At 39.2% G+C, this 21,233-nt stretch overlaps 1 protein-coding gene across 3 annotated transcripts in view; it reads left to right on the forward strand.

Moving 5' to 3' along the window:
* Positions 1 to 3,006: 3,006 nt before the first annotated feature.
* The window catches only part of CEP97 (centrosomal protein 97), a 34,084-nt gene continuing 15,857 nt past the window's right edge, over positions 3,007 to 21,233 (forward strand). The window contains exons 1-6 of one of the 3 annotated variants that reach the window (XM_043996679.1): positions 3,007 to 3,116; positions 9,362 to 9,504; positions 10,110 to 10,268; positions 11,633 to 11,734; positions 13,388 to 13,501; positions 14,083 to 14,249. In XM_043996679.1, coding sequence (XP_043852614.1) covers positions 3,071 to 3,116; positions 9,362 to 9,504; positions 10,110 to 10,268; positions 11,633 to 11,734; positions 13,388 to 13,501; positions 14,083 to 14,249 — 731 coding nt within the window. In that variant the 5' untranslated portion in view covers positions 3,007 to 3,070. Of the gene's footprint in view, positions 3,117 to 9,361; positions 9,505 to 9,862; positions 9,909 to 10,109; positions 10,269 to 11,632; positions 11,735 to 13,387; positions 13,502 to 14,082; positions 14,250 to 21,233 lie in introns of those variants that run through there. The other 2 variants (XM_043996680.1, XM_043996681.1) reach the window with 2 other exon arrangements.

Below are 21,233 nucleotides of genomic sequence, written 5' to 3' on the forward strand. Positions count from 1 at the left end.
TAGCACCCACTATGTGCCAGGCACTGTGCTAAACACTTTAGATATTATCTCATTTGATCTGCATAACAACCCTGAAGGTGGGTGATATTATTATCCTCATTTTGCAGATGAAGAATTTGAGGCAAATAGACCTTAAGTGCCTTGCCCAGGGTCACACAACCAGTAAGTGGCTGAAGCCAACTTTCAAATCAGGTCTTCCTGACTCTAGCCTTAGTGCTCTCTCTACAGTGCCACCTAGCTGCCACTCTTAAAGTTTGCAAAATGCTTTACATGCTCTTCATTTGATCTTCATCATAACCCTGTGAGATAGGTGCTATTATTATCATCCTTATTTTACAGATTTTACTTATTTTACTGAAGCTGAGAGAAGTTAACCCAGGGTCACACAGCTAGTAGGTGACTGAAGCAGGATTCAAATTCAGTTTTTCCTGACTCCAAGTCCAGAAGTGTAGTTTAGGATACAGAGTATAGGGAATGCATCGCAGATAAACATTGTTACATTAAAAAAAAAATTGCCCAACAAATTACAAGTCTTTCAATGCTTGACAAGGTAGTTACTTAGGGCTGATGTTAGTTCTTCATTTAAGAAGGTAGGAAGGAAAGGAAAAAGAAGAAAAAAAAGAAAAGAAAGTAAACTCTTGGCTTCTATGGAGTACTTAAAGAATTCCATAGGACAGGAATTGCACAGAATGAGAAGTTGTGAAGAGGCTGCAATATACATCAGCAGACTTCCCAAACTGATGAAATTATGACTTCACTAAACTAAATGTAAGAGGAGTATGTGGCAAGAAACAAAAACAAAATCAACACACAATTTCTTACAAAAATAAGTAACCAGAAGTTCTAGCCATATTTCTGTGGATGGGCTCCCACCCATAAGGTAGGTATGCTGTTCACGTAGGTTATGTACATCTACATAAGTTGGTCTTGTTGCAGCTCAAAGGGAGGCATAATAGATATCTCTCCCTCCACCTACTTTCTCCATCTTAGACTTCCATTCCTTTCCTGCTAAGAGTAGAAGCAGGAGGTTGAGGCTAGAGGCTGGCCACTTCTCAGATAAAGCAGTCTGGGTTAGAATTATATCCATCCACTTCCCCCTAATTATTAGTCTGTGGAAATAATTTTTAGGGTTTAAGCCGAGTTCCTTATTGTTATCCCTTAGTGGAGGAGTGCTTCAAACTTTCCACCTCCAATGCTCGACTCCCCTCCCCCAAAATGCCAGTTCAATAAAGAATATACATGACAAATAGCATATAAATCCACTTATCCATGCTGACAGCAAGCAGATATCAGTTAAAGCATATGGATGAGAATATATATTGCACAGTACAGAGTGGAGGATACTGGGGGAGAGGAATCTCAGCTCAACCAAGAGAGAATCCCAGATCTTACCCAAAGGGAAATTCCCCAAAGTCTCTAATGTAATAAAACTGGGGATAGACACATGAATGAGGTGATGGCTCCTGTACATGTAAGCTTCATTCCAAAAACTTACTCTCCTTTCAGGGACATGAAGAAAGTTTGGAACTTCAAGTCTTCTGTGTCTAAGCTGGAAGGCAGATCATGATTCCCTTCTCTCTCAAGTTCTCACCAACTCTGCACTGAATAATCAATCTACACCAAGGAGGAGAATTCCATGCAATTAGACTTTAAGGTAGGGTTTTCTTACACTTGTTAATTTTTTTTTTTGTGGGGCAGTGAGGGTTAAGTGACTTGTCAAGCACTTGTTAGATTTCAATTCTACACCTAAACACACTAGTTTTTTGTGTCTTGATTTCTCATAAAGTCATTAGCTTCCATTCGCTCAATCCTGACTTTTAAGCAATTATTTTCTTCAGAGAGCTTTTGCATCTCCTTTTCCATTTGGCTTTTCAAGCTGTTGATTTCTTTTTCATGACTTTCCTGCATCACTTTCAATTTTCTTTCAATTTTTTCCTCTACCGCCCTTGCTTTATTTTCAAAGTGCCTTTGGAGCGCTTCTAAGGCCTGATGCGGATTCATTTTTTTCTTGGAAGCATTGTTATCTTCTGCTGAGGGTGTATTTTGATCTTCCTGCATTTTTTTCTGTCCGCTCATTTTGCTAGCCTATTTCTTGACTTTTAACTCCTTCTTAAAGTGGGGCACTGCTTCCAGGGGGCACTGTCCCAAGCGGTGAGATTTAAGGAGAGGCGGGTTCTTCACTCTCCTGGCCTGTGCTCTGGTCTACAAGCAACCACAGGCCTGCTTCCCCTTTAACCTGGAAAAGAATCCAGTTTCACTGTGGCTGTAAAATCTGGTAGGCCTGCGCCCCCTCCCCCACCTGGGCCCCACCCAAGTCCGTGACCTGATTCCAATCAGCAGAGACCCCCCCCCCCTTTAATCTCGCCCTGGCCAACCGATGGACCCCCTCACCGTCTGTGGGATGAGTTCCAGAAGCAGTTGCTGCTTCTGCCGACTCGAAAGCCCCTGGGGCCCGATTCTCTGGGGTTGGGGCTGGGTCTGCGCGGCCCAGCCACGGGTATTCAATCCACTCTCACCCTAGTACAACAGTCCCCTCCTGCCGATTTTCTAAGCCATCCTTGGCTTGAAAATTATCTCACCTCGTCCTTTAGTGGGTTCTGCTGCTCCAGGAATTGTCTTAGGGTATTATTTGAAGGTATTCGGAGGTGTCTGCGGAGAGCTACGAAGAGTCACTGCGGGTCTTCGGCCATCTTGGTTCCGCCCCGTTCTTCAGCACGCTAATTTTTAAAGGGATATGTACTTTGTTTCCGGCAATGGACAGAAGGAGGAAGTAACAAGAATAGGAAATAATATACAAATTATCTAAACTACACATATGCTTTCTCTGTTTCTAAGTCACTTCCAAATGTAAAATTGGACTCCAGTGTTACTTTAATTCAATAAACCCTCTCTACCAAACATGACGCAATAGGTTCTCCCTTCCCATTAATCCTGAAGAGGAGGTTGGGAGTGGGGTGTTGAGGGATGGACGCCGTGCATTCTGGGATAGTAGTTTTGCGCTAGCCCAACTAGACTACATACCCCACAGAGCCTCGGGAAGTCGGTTGCCTGGTATTAGCAAGCGGGAAGTATGGCGACTGCGGCGCGGAGCGACGCAGCTTTACCACCAGGAGAAGGTAAAAGTGCCTTGTTCCTTTAGTCGACCTTTTCGCCAACCCTGCTTCCTATCTACCTATTGCCTATCCGCTGAAGGCTCTGGGGAGGCTCCCCATTTTATCTCTGCATTTCGGTTAGTCTTTTCTTGAGCAGCAGTTAGCCTTGGCGGCTGGAGCGGCGGGGCGTACTGCCTTCTGGGAGTTGTAGTCTTCTCATGCCCTGGAGCTCCCTCGGTAACAAGGCAAGGGCCAGAGGGGCTGGACTACAGATCCCAGGGGGCTTGGTTAAGCCCCGCGCTCTGGTCCCGCTGCTTCTTTGGTTTGTTTGGGGTTGGGGTAGAATCCTTCCTGCCTGAGACTTGGGCTGGATTGGGCAGAGGCAAAAGCCGAATCTTCAGGAGTATCGTCCCCGCTCCCTTACCCCCACATCTACCTACCCCGAGTCTTTTCTTCTTCCTCCTCTCCCCCCCATTCTACCTGCTCCTAGTCTCTTCTTGTCTCTCCGTAGGAGGGGGCTGATGACTTTGAAGTGGGGGCTGGGCGGGCTGGGGTGGGAGCATCACTCATGAACGCACCTGCTCCCCCAGGTGCAGGGGATTGGCGTTTGGCCTTGGCTGCAAGCTGGCGGGATGATTAACCAGAATATCCTCACCTTTGCCCAAGCAGCTTGTGGGGCCAGTCACCTTTGTTTTGGCTGAGATTGTATAACTAGCTTCTCCGCTTGGGAAGAGGGAAAGGCAACCCTCGTCAAAGGTTTTCCATTAGAGGGTTTTTGAGTCGTTGGACTCCAGATCCAGCGCTCGTTCCACAGCATCGTTCAGACTTTTGTGATGAGAGAATACCATACAGTTCTTCCCCCTTTCCCTCCTCCATCTCCCCTAAATCATAACCTGAGAGATGGCCATAACTGAAGAATTCATCACCATGTGGCAAGTAGGTAAGATAGGCAGAATTTCTCTTTGAAGACCTCTTTCTTCCCCTCTTCCTGCTGTCCCTAAAAACAACAAAAACTGCCTTTGAGGCCCATCAGCTTGGCGTCTCTCCAGGTGCTCCCCCCTCCCAGTTTTTTTCCATTTCCTCACAGATCCCAGTGTTAGAGTAGGTTCTAAACCTCACGTGTCTTCTTTGGCTGTGGCATAATGAGTCTTCTCATAATTGCCTAATTTATTTGTGATTTTGACAAGCATACTGTGTTTGTTTACTAACACCCTTGTGGAGAGGGCAAATCTTCACTTTCTCTCCTCCTACCTTTCAAGTAAATATACCCTAGGGGACTTATTCCCTCCTTTAGAATATGTTTCGAATACATGCAGTGAGTGCCACAGTTTGTGTGAATTTGAAAGCATGACTTTAGCCTGTTCCAATTTATGTCAATTGCTTATGCCTAGAAAAACCTAATTGATGCCATTTCATTCCATCATTTCATCCCTGTCCCTAGAGTTGACAGAAAATATGTCCACATTCCTCTAACTCCCATTGCCCTTGTTTTAAATATCACAAGAAGAGTAATAGACAAAATAAGGTCCTTCCTTTAAACTTGAATATTATCCAGGAGGCTGGATAGTGGAAGAATGTCACATGGAGGAAGGGAAAGAAAAGGGACAACTTTATACTTGGAATTAAAATCAACAAATGTAAGGCTCTTTTTGAAGAGGAGAAAGGTGTGCTTAAAGGGAAACGTGGCTCTTTGTCCTCCAAGGCAAGATAAAGTAAAGTTACAGAAATGATCAGCTGAGAAATCATCCAGTAAAAGTCAGAGGAATGAGAGAAAAATAGTGGTGGTAATCAACCAGGAGTTCTGAGTTAGCCATTCCTTGACCTGAAAACAACAATAGAGAGGTCTGTTGTCTTCCTGGGACAAGTATCCAAAACAACAGAGAACCTTCCTAATCTTGTCAGAATGGATGACCACTACACACTTGTGATTCATGTGGGTACAAATAGCGCTAGGAGAAGGAACCCAGAAAATATTGTTAAAGATTACAAAACCATTTGCTAAACATGGGCATGTTTTCCTCATTATTCTACATCAAAAGCAACATATGCAGAAAAGAAACATGATTTGGAAAGTTAACAGCTGAGTAAGAAGGTGGTGTCTGAGAATGGGATTTGGATTTTTGGATCATGGCTTAAAATAAAAGGGATGACTGCTTGCTGGGGGTAGAATGTTACTGACGAAGGCTGGTAACAATTTATTAGGTGTCTGGTGAATCTAATCCAAAGTACTTTAAATTAAAAACGATTGGAAAAGCAGTATGTCTGTATTGGTAAAAGAAGCTAAAATGAAGGAAAATCAAAAGCAGTTGAGATGCCCAGAAGTTCACAGTAGAAAAAAATCCAAGAAAAGAGTCAGTAGTAAAATTCAAAGCTTCAAATGTCAGAGGTGCACTAGAGCTAGTTGGAACTGGCTCTCAAGCCAATTGTTAAAATTTCAGTGTGAGCATTTAGGCATAAATCAGGTCTTGGTTTATAATTTTATTGATTATTTAGACCTAAGAACATGTTAGAGAAAATGGTAATTATTCAAGTAAAACTGAAATGCTTGTTAGGGTGCATTTTCTTTTTTAGAGAGCCAGTTGTTATAACAGCACACTTCTGACAATGCCCAATGTTTAGGCAACAAGCAAGAGGAAATAGAAGACATACTGCAGAGAGGCAAATTTAGCCCATGTTGTGGATGGAGAAACTGAAGCTCTAAAAAGTTTTGAGATTGTCTGCAAGGTCTTAGAAGCAATTTATCTTCACTTCCCAGTTTTGAGCAAGTGTTCTTACTTTCCTTGGTCCTCAGTGTTCTTATCTATAAAATGAGGAGGCTGGAACTGCCTTCTTTTAGCAGAGGGTAGAAGGCTACACCTTCAGAATTCTGCAAATGGCATCAGATGTTGTCACTGTTGTTTAATTGCTTGTTATTCTTTGTTACGTGGGAGATTTCACTTGGTGAGGAAGATGGTATATTGGGCAATAACTAGTGCAAAAATTAAAGGCAACAATAAAAACTTAAAAAGATGAGTTTGCCGGACTAAATGGTCTCTAAGCTTCCTTTGACTCCTAATTATCTTTGGCTCTATAATAAACCATTTAGTATTTATTAGTTATCTATGTGTATCTAGCACTGATTATTCCCTTACCTCTCAATTCCATGGCTGTTCGGAGCCATTCCTCTTAAATTTATTATGGCATTTTAAAGGTGGCTTAGCTCACAAGTCCTCTCTTATCAAATAGATTATATAGCAACTGATACAGCCATTTTAGGGACCAAAAGGGCATAAGTACCCAAAGGATTAGGCTTTATACATGGCTGAGGAATTGTGTAGCTGTTGACGGAATGACTTAAGTGCTAAGGGGTTACATTAGTGCTTAACTAGCAATTTAAAAAAATTTTCCCAGAAAGATATCAGTCCTCAGGTTTCTCCATGTAAATTAGCTAGGTGGATGTTGGGAATAGTTTTTTAGTTGTATAAGGTAAATTAGATTTGTGGTGCAGTGAACTCTGTGTAATAAACATCTAATGCATATTTATTTAATTGAGAAATACTTGACTTTTGCTTCCATTTAACCCTGGTGACTTTTTGTTTTTGTTTTTGTTTTGTTTTTGCGGAGTAATGAGGGTTAAAGTGACTTGCCCAGGGTCACACAGCTAGTAAGTGTCAAGTGTCTAAGGCCATATTTGAACTCCTGAATCCAGGGCCAGTGCTTTAGCCACTGCGCCACCTAGCTGCCCCCTCTGGTGACTTTTTTTAAGTTGCTATTTAGAAGCCACAAAATATGGAGATGTTTCAAAATTATGTGGGGTTGGTTGCCAAAAATACTTCATTTTAGAAGCTTGGCAAAAATATGCCCATGTCAGGTAGTAAGGTGCTAATTCCTAAGGAATATTGAGTAATTGAAAGAAAACATTGTTCTTTATAAGATTACCTGAATTCTTAGAATGAGAGTTGCTACATACCTTAGAGGTAATTTGCACAATCTCCCTGAAGCGTGAATCCCTTCTGTAACATCTAGCCTCTACTTGAGGAATGGACTTCCAGCAAAATAGTGCTGCTCCATTGTTTTGGAGTTGTGTTTGACTCTTCATCATTTCATTTGGGGTTTTCTTGGCAAAGATCCTGGAGTGGTTTGCCATTTCCTTCTCCAGCTCATTTTACAGATGAGGAAACTGAAGCAGACAAGGTTAAGTGACTTGCCCAGGGTCACACAGTAAGTGTCTGAGGTCAGATTTGAATTCATAAAGCAGCTCCACTTAGCTGCTTCAAGTAAGGATGTAATATCTTATAAGGCCATTTGTTCATTTTTAAAATTCTGAACTTAAATACACAAAATGAGCATTTCCACATACAGAGTAAAACAGAAGAAGAGGAATATACATTAAACTGAAAATCCCTCATCACATACAGCTTGCTTTTCCTTTTAAATATATGGCAAATTTGACATAGAACTTTCAAATCTATTCTATTTTTGTGTTTACTTTTGGCCTATTGCACGTTTAAAAAAAATTCAGTGACCTGTTTTTCTTTTTCTGTTCTTTTTGGATAACCTTATCTATAGCCTCCTCCCTCCTACTGTTTCCCTCTCCCACTGAAAACGGGGTAAAAAAATCAACCTTATAACAGATACAGTGGACCAAAACAGCTCCCCCACATTGACTATATCTGAAAATGCATTTCTCCCAAGAGGTAGGAATCAGGCTTAAATCATTGTTCCTCTAGAATCATGCATTTTTATCAAAGTTCTTAAATGTTTCAAAGTCATGCTTCTTTCCATTGTTGTCATTATTCTAGAAATTGTGCTCACTTAACTCAGTATCAGATCATTCAAGTCACCCCAGGTTTGTTTGAACCTCTTCCTTTTATCATTTCTCACAGCCTGATAGTATTTCATTACATTTATATAGCATAATTCTTTGGCCACTCTCCAGTTGATATGTATCCCCATAGATTCCAGTTCTTTGCTCCCCCCTCCCCACCTTGGTTTTGGGGGGGTGGTTGCAAGGCAATGGGGGTTAAGTGACTTGCCCAGGGTCACACAGCTAGTAAGCGTCAAGTGTCTGAGGCCGGATTTGAACTCAGGTACTCCTGAATCCAGGGCAGGTGCTTTATCCACTGCGCCACCTAGCTGCCCCCACCCCTTTGTTTTTTTTTAAACAAAAAGAACTACTAAAAATAATTTTGTACCTATGGACCCTTTTCCTCCTTTTTCAATCTCTTTGGATGATCTCTGCTCATAGTAGTATCACAAGGTCAAAGAGTATACAGTTTAGTAACTTGTTTTCTAGGAGAGCTGGACTTATTCTTAGCTCTGCGGTGTATTAGTGGGCCTGTTTTCCCATAGCTCCTCCAACAGTTGTAATTTTTTTGTTGTCTTTGCCAATCCAATGAATGTGAGTTGGAACCTCAGAGTTGTTTTAATGTGTAGTTGTCTAATTATTAGTGCTTTGGAGCATTTTTTTCATATGGTTATTGGTAGATTGGATTTCTCCTATTTGAGAACTGCCTTTTTATTATTCTTTGATCATTTATCTATTGATGAACGGCTCTAAGGGCCTTTCATTCTATGAAAGTACTGTTAAGGGGCCTTACCATTGCCTTACCAGAAAAAAAAAAAAAGTACTGTTAATTAATTGTTAGGAAGGGTGATCCTTCTGGGATCTGGAGGTCATAGCCATGTCTGGACAGAGCAGCTGGTTTCCCCATGGTTCTTTGATTCATTAAGCTCAAGCTTGCCTACTATTAACGATATCCTTGTTCCTAATTCTTGATCCAAGCTAAATAAGTCTAATTGCTCTTCTACTTGACAGCCTTTCAGATGTTTGAAGATTATTTTCCTCTTCAGCTTTCCCTATTCCAGGCAAAACATCCCCAGTTCCTTCAGCTGCTCCTATATAACATGTATTTGACTCCCTCAGTTCATCAGTGTTTATTTTAAAACATGGTTCTCAGAGTTGCACACAAGATTTTGACTGGGGTTGAGTAATCCAGTTTACGTTGGAGGGATTTCTTCCCTTGTTCTGGATGCTGTACTTCTCATAATATAGCTTAAGCTTGTATTGGGCTGTGACTCATTTTACTTGGGGCCCACATAACATTTTTAGTCATCTAAAATTCATGTCTTTTCCCATAAGCCTAAATCTGACACTTCACTTTTATCCCTGTTCACTTTCAGCTTAGATAGCCAGTATGACTTTTGCTCTCAGTCTAGTTCGAAAACTAATCGCTCTATGCAAAATGATTATTGCTTTATTTTCTAACAGTCTTCCCTTGTTTTTCAAGGTGCAGTGGTTGATTGGTCAGGCCAGGGATTACAGAAATTGGGTCCAAATTTGTCCTGTGATGCTGATACACATACTTTGATTCTTGATAAAAATCAAATTATTAAACTGGAAAATCTTGAGAAATGCAGAAGACTAATACAGGTTAGTATTACGTGATACTTGGGGAAATGGTTGATTTAGGAACAATTTCTGCATATTTTACATATATACACAATATTGCCCTGGAAAACTGCAGATATTAAAAAAGCAAGACCAGCTTATTTTTATAATGAAAACATCCATGTCAACTTTACACTAGGCTGGGAAAAAATTATTAAAGTGACTAAAGTTTCTGTTAAAGCAAAAATAATTATATTGATATTAAGAGTGTATTCCTGAGGTAACCCCCTTCTCTCCCTGCCCCATTCTCAGTATATAGATAAAAACTTGCTTTTTTATTATGCAAAATTTTCTTGGTCTATATAACATTGTTCCATTTTGTTCTGTATCTTGTTTATAGATTCTCCATTTCCATTTTGTTTTGCTTGAAATAAAAAAACCACAAGGTATACCATATAATGTTTAGAAAACTTTGAAAAGTGCTTTAAAACATATAAACAGAAAGAACTAAATAAGTGTAAGATTTGAATTGTGGATAACTGTAGATGGGAGGGGTGCGTGTGTGTGTATGTGTGTATTTTAAAGTCAGCCTGAAATTTGTATACATCATTGCTGAGAATAATGTGTTTTTCCTGGTCATTACACAGTTGTCAGTTGCCAATAATAGACTGGTTCGGATGATGGGTGTGGCCAAACTGACTCAGCTCCGAGTTCTGAATCTGCCTCATAATAGTATCGGCTACGTGGAGGGACTGAAGGAGCTAGTACACTTAGAATGGCTGAATTTGGCAGGAAATAATCTGAAGGTAAACAGTTTTTCTTCCCTTTAAAAAAAAATCTAGAGACTAGAAAAGTAGGAACCTTTGAATAAATCATTATTTTAGATGTCATTTGAATGGAAGTAAACAAGCTACTTTTCCTCTCTTTATGGTAAATGTCATATCCCAGGTACTCAAATATCTAGTTACTTAAAAAAACCACAATGAAAAGACATAAAATGATACGTTAAAATCAAAATTCTCAGAGAAGGGATTTGTCAGCATTCGAATCAAATCTACTAAGGCTTTATCAGATAAATTAGTTTCAGATAGAAATGACTTGAGGGCTCACACAACATAGTGAGGGGTAAGCCCTGGAGAGGGAGGCCAGGGACCCGAATTCTAGTGCTGCTTCTGCTGCCAGCCACCTAGGGTGAGTCATTCCATTTCTTTAGGACTTAGTTTCCTTATCTGCAAAGTGAGGGGGGTTGGCCTAAGTGTCTTAGCTCTAGCATTTTCTTAAACCCCTGTTAAACCTGCCACAATATGAGAGTCCATTGTGTGTTGTCTCTCAAAATCAATCTCTCTCTCTCTCTCTCTGTCTCTGTCTCTCTCTGTCTCTCTGTCTCTGTCTCTCTCTCTCTCTCTCTCACACACACACACACACACACACACACACACACACACACACACACACACACACACATACTCTCTCGCTCTCACTGGACTTGTGGTTTCAGTTCATGGTGAGAAACTTCTATTCATTTAGATCAGTGCCTTCTCTGCAAATTTTAGATTTTAAATATTTTTTAAAAATTTATTCAGAACTTAACAAATACCAAATAAAGTGTTTGGTATCATGGTGTTTAATGTTTAGTATTCTCAACCAAGTTTGTTTGGTAGGAAAGTGTTTGGTATTCTGAACTTAAATACCAAATAAAGTGTTTGGTAAGACAGTGCATGACATGTCTCAGGGTACTCAAATACCTAGGTACTTAAAAACCACAATAAAAATACATAGTAATAAAAAAAACAAACTAAGTTTCTTTGGTATGACCATCAAGCTAAACAAAGTTTAGTGTTTCCACATACTGTTTCCACTCATAGTATTAGAGAGTTGTCTGAAGTGCCAAGAAGTTAAAGGATTTGCCCAGGGTCACTGCAGCACAATGTGTCAGGGATGCTACTTGAACCCAGGGCTTCCTGCCTCCAAGGCCAACTCCATAAGCTACTGCATTGGCATGATTATCTCCTAGATTCCTGTCCCCTCTTTTACCAGGTTCGATCCCCTGCTTCCAATAATTAGGGAAGGAGTCAGGAGAGGAGACTTCTAGTAGTTGTGACCTAAAGAACTGTTTTATTTTATGGGGCTCATGCTTGAATTAATATAATGCATGTTTTTCTCATCTTAGGCTATAGACCAGATCATTAACTGCACAGCTCTACAACACCTTGATTTATCAGACAATAACATATCCCAAATAGGTGATATTTCTAAACTGGCATCTCTGAAGGTAAGTATGCCCCCTGACCTCATGGTTTCTTTGAGATCTGAAAATGACTCTGTTGAGAATTAATGATTTGATCAGTAAAAAATCATGCTTATATGTAAGAAGAATAAACTGTGTTAAAATGAGGATTTCCATAATTCCTAGAATTATGGAATGCTTCTTCCCTTTTCTATGTTCCTTTCTCCATCTCCACCACTCCCTCAATTGTATCTGAAATGAATGTCTAGGCCTGGTCTTACAAGATAAAAAGTTGGCCTTTCTCAACTAAGGATAATGTTTATCTCTCGTCTACACACGATGGCATTTCTGTCTCACTAGCCAATTACTGTTATTGGCCTTTAGGCCACAATGTTAAATCCTTAATTTGGCTGAATTTCTAGAGCAATGATTCCCAAATCTAGTTTTGTGACACTTCCAGCTATCTGCAATTATGTCAATGTTGTGAAATTAATGAAAAAAACCCCCAAATTTTAAAGATAAGATTAGTATTAATTTTCTTTACTTTTTAAAGATAAATATATGCCCTATGGGACTTTTATGGAGTGGAAGGTAATGGGAAATATTTAAAAAAAATTTTATATTTAGAATTTTATTTTCCCAAATTACATGTAAAATACAAGTTTTGACATCAATTTTTTTTAAAACTTTGTGTTCCAAATTCTCTTCCCCCCCCACCTCAAGAATTCAGGCAATTCAATATAAGCTATATATGAGAAGTCATGCAAAACATCTCCACATTAGCCAGGTTGTAAAAGAAAACAGACAAAAACAAAATTTCAGATAAAGGAACTAACAAAAAAATTATGCTTCAGTCTGTATTCAGATACCATCAGTTCTCTCTTTGTAGATGGATTGCATTTTTCATAAGACCTTCAAGGGTAATGGGAAATCAAGCAATAGTTGGAAATCACTATTTTTTAGAGACTGTTACCAAGGCAGCTTTTTCATCTTTGTACCTCATTTGGATCATTAGTAGCTGGTGGAGTCATTCAACCTTGAAGACAGTAACATTAGCTCAATTATCACACATTTTGTAGTAGAAGTCATCTTTATTAGTAATTATCATAAAAGATTTGAGGCAGTCAGATTTTAGGATAATAGATGAAAATAGGGTCTAATAAACTTAGGATAATTAAAATGGCTTTCCCCCCACTAATTTCTATTGAATTGAGATCAACACATCATCCCAACTTTAGGAATTACTATCTGCTTCTTTCATGCATCCAATTGATCAAGTACTTTGATTTTTTTAAAAAATGACTAAAATTGCCAAGTAATATATTTAGAGAAATTTTACTTTGCCCATGATTTTTCTAATGCATTTGTTTTTCTGTTTTGATTTGAAATAAAGGTTTAGGTGTATTTTGAAATCACTAAGATGCAATTATAAATCTCATAGCATGTCACTAATCAGTTGCATAATCCTGGGCAAGTCACAGACCCTGGGAAAATCCTGGGCCTCAGTTTTTTTATCAGTAAAATAATGGGGTTGGACTAGCTAAGATTATTTCTAGAGCTAACATTTTATAACTGTGCTTTGTACAGTATAACTAAATCTATCTCTGTATCAAATTTATACAATATTGCAATACTGCCAAAGTCAATTTTCTTTTGCACCATTTTAATTGGTATCTATTGTTTGGTCTTGTTTTAAAGACTCTCCTGCTACATGGAAACATCATCACCTCTCTTAGAATGGCTCCAGCTTGTCTACCTCGAAGCCTTGCTATCCTTTCACTGGCAGAGAATGAAATACGAGACCTAAATGAGGTATATATTTGATAACCATTTATATGGAGGAGAGAGCTAAAAAAAAAAATCCACTAGAGAGGGTAGAGTGGGATCATGTTAGTTCCATATTTTCAGCACCTTGGAGGAATTTTAAAATCAATTTTACTTCTCATATGTGATTTCATTCTTTCTTCTCTTCCCTCCCATCCCCTGCCTTTATCACAATATATCAGTGTAGAATTGGACTTCTTTCACTTTAATATGTTAAACCCATAATAATCAATCTGTGACCATCTGGGTAAAAGAAGTTTGATACCATGCACATACCTTTCCCTCAGTTACCATAGATGCTTTTTACAAATACTCTGGGTTTTTTTGTGCCAGGTAAGCTGATAGATGATACTTTTCTAAGGGATAATCCAGGTCCAAGTACAGCAGGGGCAGATGGCATATTGTTGCTGATTTTTTTAAAGTTAGTAGATAGAGCAGAGGATGGCCTATTTTCAGAACAATAGAGGAATTGTTGCCTTCTCCAGTTTTGTTAAGATGTGAATCATCAGAAATCCAGTGCTTGACACTAAGTCGTTCTTTGGTTTCAACAAAGATCTCTTTTGTTCCAGATTTCTTTCTTGGCATCCCTTTCTGAGTTGGAACAGTTGTCAATCATGAACAATCCCTGTGTGATGGCCACACCTTCCATTCCAGGCTTTGACTATCGGCCATACATTGTCAGCTGGTGCTTAAACCTCAAAGTCCTAGATGGATATGTGATTTCTCAAAAGGAAAGGTGAATATAACCTCTTTAGCATCACACATCATAGAAATGAATAAAAAGGCTTTTTATTCTTAGCTTACTGGAAATGGATAAATTGTACAATTCTTAAAATACACATAGTGAAAAGAAAGTCACTGAAAAATTACTTAGGTACTATTTATGGTTCTCTGTTAATGGTGTTTTTCCTGTACTATGTCACACTGGTCTGTGTCCTAGACATGTTATAACAAATTCTGTACTATAGAGGGTCTTGTTATTATAAAAGATTCAGTACATTTAACATTAACAATCAGTGGGTACTCCTAGGCACAGAATGTAGCTGTTACTATTTCTTATATTTTCTATTTCTTGAAGAAATCAGAATTCACTGCTGTCTCTTTTTTGTTTCTCAGCACAAGATACTCTGTGAATATTAATGAGCAGAGTATTTTGTGAGGATGTATAGATGAATTTAGTTTTAATCTATTGGTTAAATATGGATTTTCTTTGAGTGAGGCATTAAGGGTAGACTTTTATGGTCAAGCAAAATAAATTAGAGAAGAATAAGAGCTTTGTACTAAATCAATATTTTTTGGAACCACAGGAAAAAATATCCCTGGGGCTTTTGCTTTGACAGTATAGTGATGTCTCTGCAGAATCATGTTGACTGTAGCCTATGATGAAAGTTAAATTGGACAGAGAACTTGAAAACTGCAGTGATTTTAATCAATTTTCTACCTCAGCTATTTTAGGGAGCAGGGGGCTTTAATTAGTGATGGGATGTGGAACTTTATTTTCACATTCAGGTGTTATATCTGTTTAAAGAAAATAGGCACATGACTGTAATCCCAGCTACCAGGGAGGCTGAAGCTTGGTGATCTTTTGAGCTCAGGAGTTCCGAGCTACAGTGGACTATGTAAATCAGAGATTCATAGTTTGGTAGCAGTATGGTGAAGCTCTGGGAGTGTGGGACAACCAAGGTGGCTAAGGAAATAGAGAAAGTCAGATTTCCTGTATTGGAATCAGGTCCATGAGTATCCCCTGCAATTCTAGCCCAAGTGAGATGGGGAGATTAAACCTTTGAAGAGAAAGAAAGAGAGAGAAAAGAGAGAGATAGGACCGCCAAACTTGTGTTTCTTCCTTAGCTGTTTTGAAATTTGCATTCTTTTTTTTTTTAATCATTTTGTTAATTTGAACATCAAATTCCATTTCAGGATTTTTTTCTTCTGTGTATTTCAACATTTTCCCATTTTATGTGGCAGAGACATGTAAAGAATTCTTATAGTATATGTAAAAAAGTACTAGATATAGAAGATAGTTTCTCTCTGGATTTGCAGATTTCTTTTTTTTTTTAATTTTATTTATTTATTTATTTTTGAATAGAATTTTATTTTCCAAAATATATGTAAAAACAAATTTTAACATCAATTTTTTAAAAAGTTCCAACTTCTCTTCCTCCTCCATTCCCACCCCCCACCCACTAGAACTCAAGCATTTCAAAATAACTTATACATGAGTAGTCATGGAAAACATTCCCACATTAGCTAGGTTGTGAGAGAAAACAGTCAAAAAACTCCTAAAACTTCAGACTGAGGAATTGTCAAAGAGAAAAAATTTTTTTTTAAAAAATGTGTTTCCAGGGGCAGCTAGGTGGTGCAGTGGACAGAGCACTGGCCCTGGAACCAGGAGCACCTGAGCCCAAATCCGGCCCCAGACACCCAACACCCACCAGGATTTGCAGATTTCTTACTCCACAGATGTACCTTGCTTAATTTCATTGACTAATTCCACAAAAGACAAGGCCTTATCTGGGAGCAATGCTATAGAAATAAAGCTTTGTAGGCCCAGTGGGACTCCAGAACTGCCCAGGTGGTTTCAGGAAGAGTTTGCCCTGGAGAGTGAGAATTAGAGATTGGGCTACACTGGTAGGGAGGACAAATTGGAATGGGGGCTGAGCTGGGCTAGTTGGCTTAATGTTACAATTGGAAATGAAAACATTAAGGTGGCATTAAAGTAATGTTAGATGGATACAAGTGTATTTGATTTAAAAAATATATTAGAATTGCGGTATAGTTGCAAAGAAAAACAGTATGAAACATGGGAATATTTAGTGTAAATTTGTATCTTGTATAAGTAGAACACAGCATATGTGACTTTTAATCTATAGTTATTGGTATCCTTCTTTACTGCAGCAAAGAGACCAGTTCAGATTTTCTCTCAGTATTAGCTGTGTGACCCTGGACAAATCACTTAACTTCTGTGTGCCTTAATTTCCTGTAAAATGGAGATAATAAATAGCACTTACCTCCCAGGGTTGTTAATGAGGATCAGATGAGATAATAATTGTAAAGCTCTTAGCACAGTGCCTGGCACAAAGTAAGCATTATATAAATGTTAGATTTTTTTATTACTGTTGACAGGTGATCATGTCATGAGACATATGTGAAAACCAGGTTTATTACAAGAGAAACAAACATGCATGGGAACCCAATGGGATCCCCGTTTTTACAGAAGTTTACAGTTTTATAATAGCTGGACAAAGGGAGGTGGGGATACCAGTAAGGGGCTTGATATGGGAGGAGGAAAGATGGGAAAAAAGATGAGGCCATTCCCCACAGGGAGGAACAAGGTGATGGCAAAAGTCTCATTCTTTTCCCATGGGAACTGCTAGACTATGAAGATAGGAGGGTCTGCTTATCTGCAAAGGACCCCAGCTGCACAAGCATTATCCTAGCCTGATGCAGACTGGTTGGCACCTGTCTTGCATCCCAAGGACACACAGGAAGTCCAGCTGGGTGCAACAACAAATTATGTCAGCTCAGGGGGAGCTTCATCCCTGACACATTCAGGGCCCCCTGCATGCTCTGGATCCAGTGTTTCTGGAAAATATGGCAACTCAAAAAGACGTATTCAGGGGACCCCTTAACAGCCCTTAACCTTACTTAACCTCTGTTTGTCTCAGTTTCCTTAACTGTAACATGGGGATGATAACATCCATCTCACTGGGCTTTTGGAGGATCATATGATATTTGTGAAATACTTAGCACAGTGCCTGGTAAACAGTAGGTGCTTTAAAAATACGTTTCCTTCCTTCTTCCCTCTCTCTCCCTTCCTCCCTCCCTTCTTCTCTCCCTTCTTCCTTCCTTCCTTCTGCAAAACCCCAGCTCCCCAGGGCACTCCACAGAAGCCTTTGTAACCTACCTATATTGTCATTAAAGTACAGTACTATTGAGCCTAACAATCATATATAAATGTGTTTTCCTGGGAAAATGTACTTAGTGTTCCAACTTGTAACCTTGACAGTGGAAATTGAGGACTTCCTTTTCCTCTATCCACCACAAACCTTGTGTTGGCAATAGGGATCAAGGGTTCCAACAGAACCAGGAGTAAGTTAGGGATAGGGGTCCGAAAGGATTAGGTGGTGAGTAGTTGGTAAAGGAAAGTAGTGCTCTGGAATGGGAAGTTGAATGGGGATTACTGAGGCGTGGATGGTTACCTTCTCGTTCCTTTTTTCTTTTTTCCCCTTTCTCCTCCTTTCACTATCCCCTTCTTTCACCCCTCCCAAAAAGGGCAAGAAAAGAAGAAACAATGGCTTGTCGTCTTCTCTACTTTATTTATTTATTTATTTGTATTTTTTTAATGCGGCAATTGGGGTTAAGTGACTTGCCCAGGGTCACACAGCTAGTAAGTGTCAAATGTCTGAGGCCGGATTTGAACTCAGGTACTCCTGGCCGGTGCTCTATCCACTGCACCACCTAGCTGCCCCTGTCTTCTCTACTTTTATTCTGAACTTAACCAACACCAAATAGAACAGGTATTTGCATATATGTGGTAGAAGAGCAAACAGTGATTATACATGAAACTGCAAATGTCCTCTAGGTACAGCTTGCTTTCCTTTATTTATTTATTTATTTTTTTGGTAAGGCAATTGGGGTTAAATGACTTGCCCAGGGTCACACAGCTAGTAAGTGTCAAGTGTCTGAGGCTGGATTTGAACTCAGGTCCTCCTGAATCTAGGGCTGGTGCTCTATCCACTGTGCCACCTAGCTGCCCCCTCCCCCTTTTTCTTCTACTCACTATGTCAGTAACATTCTCATGTCCATGTTACCTGAGGGTTCATGGGTAGGGATTTTGGAGAGCATTTAAATCAATTGAAGCTCAAGGGGCCTTTAAGGAAAATAGAACATAATTATGCAAAGTCTAAGTGTCTGCACTTCCAAATTATTTGAGGGGGGGTGCGGTTTGGATTCTCTCGAAACATTCTGTTCAAAACTGCAATGATTGCAGTATTGTTTTGAATATGTTTATATAGCTAGATGGGCCATTATTGGGCTTTTTTTCTTCTTTTTTTCTTTGAAGCAAACTATCCATTTATAATCTTGAGTCTGGTAGTAAAAGAAATAATAAGCTGAATAAAACCTTCAAACCATTTTCATTTTCTACACTTCTGCTTCAGATCTCATAAACCTGGGAATGAGTTGTTGATGTAGGCGCTCAGGTTAATTGGTATTGCCAAGAACATACAGGTTCTTGTAAAAAGTGTAAAAACACTCACCCATGTGGTATTATATATGGTATTATAGTTCTAATTCCAGTGTATAGTGAAAGTGTTCCCAGCACAGTGCCTAACCCATAATAGGTGTTTAATAAATGCTTGTTAATTGATGCCTACAACTCTCCACTATTAAAAAAAAAAGCAACAGTTCTTTAGTGTTCTTTAAATTTCCTTAATAGATTCAAGCGGTCAGAATGTTGGCTACGTGATTATACCTGAGACACTGTAAATAGTAGAGTGTCTCAGAATTGCTGATATTGATGGTTGGCTGAGGCTTTAAGCATAAGCAAGAGTGTTATCTCTTGAGTTCACCAGAACCTGACTGTTATTCGGAGCTCTTTCTATACAATAGATACCTCTGCTGCATACTTTAATAGCAATTATCCCCAAAGTAGACCTTATGTTCTTAAATTTGGAATATATTGGGAGCAAAACTTTAGAGAACAGTGATATCTTTAAAAAGGAGTGGAAAAGACATTCTTTGTTGTGAGTTGTCTCTCTTAACATATTTTATATATATCAGATAATCTGTGTGGAGAGAGTACTGCTGTGCAGATCCTAAGACCATAGGATGCTTATATAAGACATGGTCCCCCTGCACTAGGGGAGCTTGCAATAGGAGGAAAAGGAATGAACACTGGTAAATACTTCACATACTTTAGTGGATCTGGCCTCTCATCAATTCCTTTACTCCTATGGTTCCATTTACCATTCCTCTGACTTCCCAGACCAAAATACCCTCTTGTCTCCCTCTATTAAAATGTAAGTTCATTGAAGGCAGGGTCCATCTACCCTTTGTATTTGTATTTAGCACTTAGTGACTGGCATGGGGTAAGCCTTTAATAAATGCTCATTCATTCATCCACTCACTCATTCAGTGATGCATGTCTCAGTCCATCTTAGCTTAACCATCTTGTGCAGTGCTTGTCCACATCCTCCCAGGAGTTCCTCCCAGGAGACCTGTCACGTATGCTGCTGAACAACTCATTCACTTTCTCCTCACGTTGTCGGGATGCCATTGGAGCACATGTGCATCCCATTGACTTTCCCTTCGCTATTGCCTGATGGCCAGCCCATCTTCTTGTTGGATCATTCATTTCCTTGACATCATCCTTTGCTGAGGTTCCTCTTTTTCACTCTGTATTTGTTATGCACTGCAGCCTGATCATGCCTATCTTGTGCCTCCTCCATTATTCTCTTAGTGATATACATTTTTGATTCTTTGGATATGATATTCTATGACTTACATCCCCATTAGAATATCATAGGGTCCTAGATCTAGGGGACATGAGAAAGAATCCAAGGCAACCCCTTTATTTTACAGTTGAGGAAGCTGGGACTCAAGGAGGTTAAATGACTTGCTTGAGGTCACAGAAGGTCACCAAAAGTGGGATTTGAATACAGGTCCTTGGACACCAGAGTCAGTGCTCATTCTAATGATGTGTAGTACTGTGTTTCCTTTCTGTCTTCAAAAAGATGGGCCTTGGTTTCTGGGAGAAATTTAGGTTTATTAAAGGAGCTTTGCAGTTTCTTGAAGGCAAACCAGTCTTCTTTATAACTATAAAACATAATGTAAGGTAAGATGTGGTTTTTCTCATTATGTTGCTGATACTGTAGGTCCATAAATGTTAGATCCTATAATTACACTGTTTTATGAACAGAGAGAGAACTTTTTCACATTAATCTTGACAGTTAACTAGAACAGAACTTAGTCACCTCAGTTTAGTTTAGTTCAACCACAAAACTTAGAACCACGTTTTCTATCCTAGCATGAAGACAGGTCATGGTGAACTAAGTTGACTGTATTGTATGTCCCAGAGGCCAATATATTTGCAGTTGTGTATATTAGGAGTCTTAAAAAATTAGGAAAATAATCTTTTCCCTCGGTCTGTGGCAGAGCCTCTAGTGGACAAGTGGTATATGTTTTGGGGGCCATGTGGATATAAATTGTATGTTTTCAAAGACTCAACAGGGCTTTTGCATCTTTGAAATAATTTTCAGAGTGAGAATAGATTTATATACTGTGTCAAAATGATAGAACTCCATCCTTGTTGTTTTCGTGCAGAGTTGCCATAAAAATACTCCAAATTTTGGGGGGCAGGTAGGTGGCGCAGTGGATAGAACACTGGCCCTGGAGTCAGGAGGACCTGAGTTCAAATCTGGCCTCAGACAGTAAAACACTTACTAGCTGTGTGACCCTGGGCAAGTCACTTAACCCCAATTGCCTCACTAAAAAATAAAAAAATTTTTAAAAATACTCCAAATTTTTCTTTTCTTTTCTTCCTTAAAATGATTTATTTAGATTTTTTTCAGTTACATGTAAAGATATTTTTTGAGTTCCAAATTTTTCTCCTACCCTCTCTTCCCTCCCCCCTCCTGAAGCCAGCAAGCAATTTGATATAGGTTATACATTATCATCATGTTAAACATATTTCCACATTAATCAGAACAAAAGGGAAAAA

Source organism: Dromiciops gliroides, chromosome 3 (genome assembly GCF_019393635.1).
Source record: "Dromiciops gliroides isolate mDroGli1 chromosome 3, mDroGli1.pri, whole genome shotgun sequence".
Lineage (NCBI taxonomy): Eukaryota > Metazoa > Chordata > Mammalia > Microbiotheria > Microbiotheriidae > Dromiciops > Dromiciops gliroides.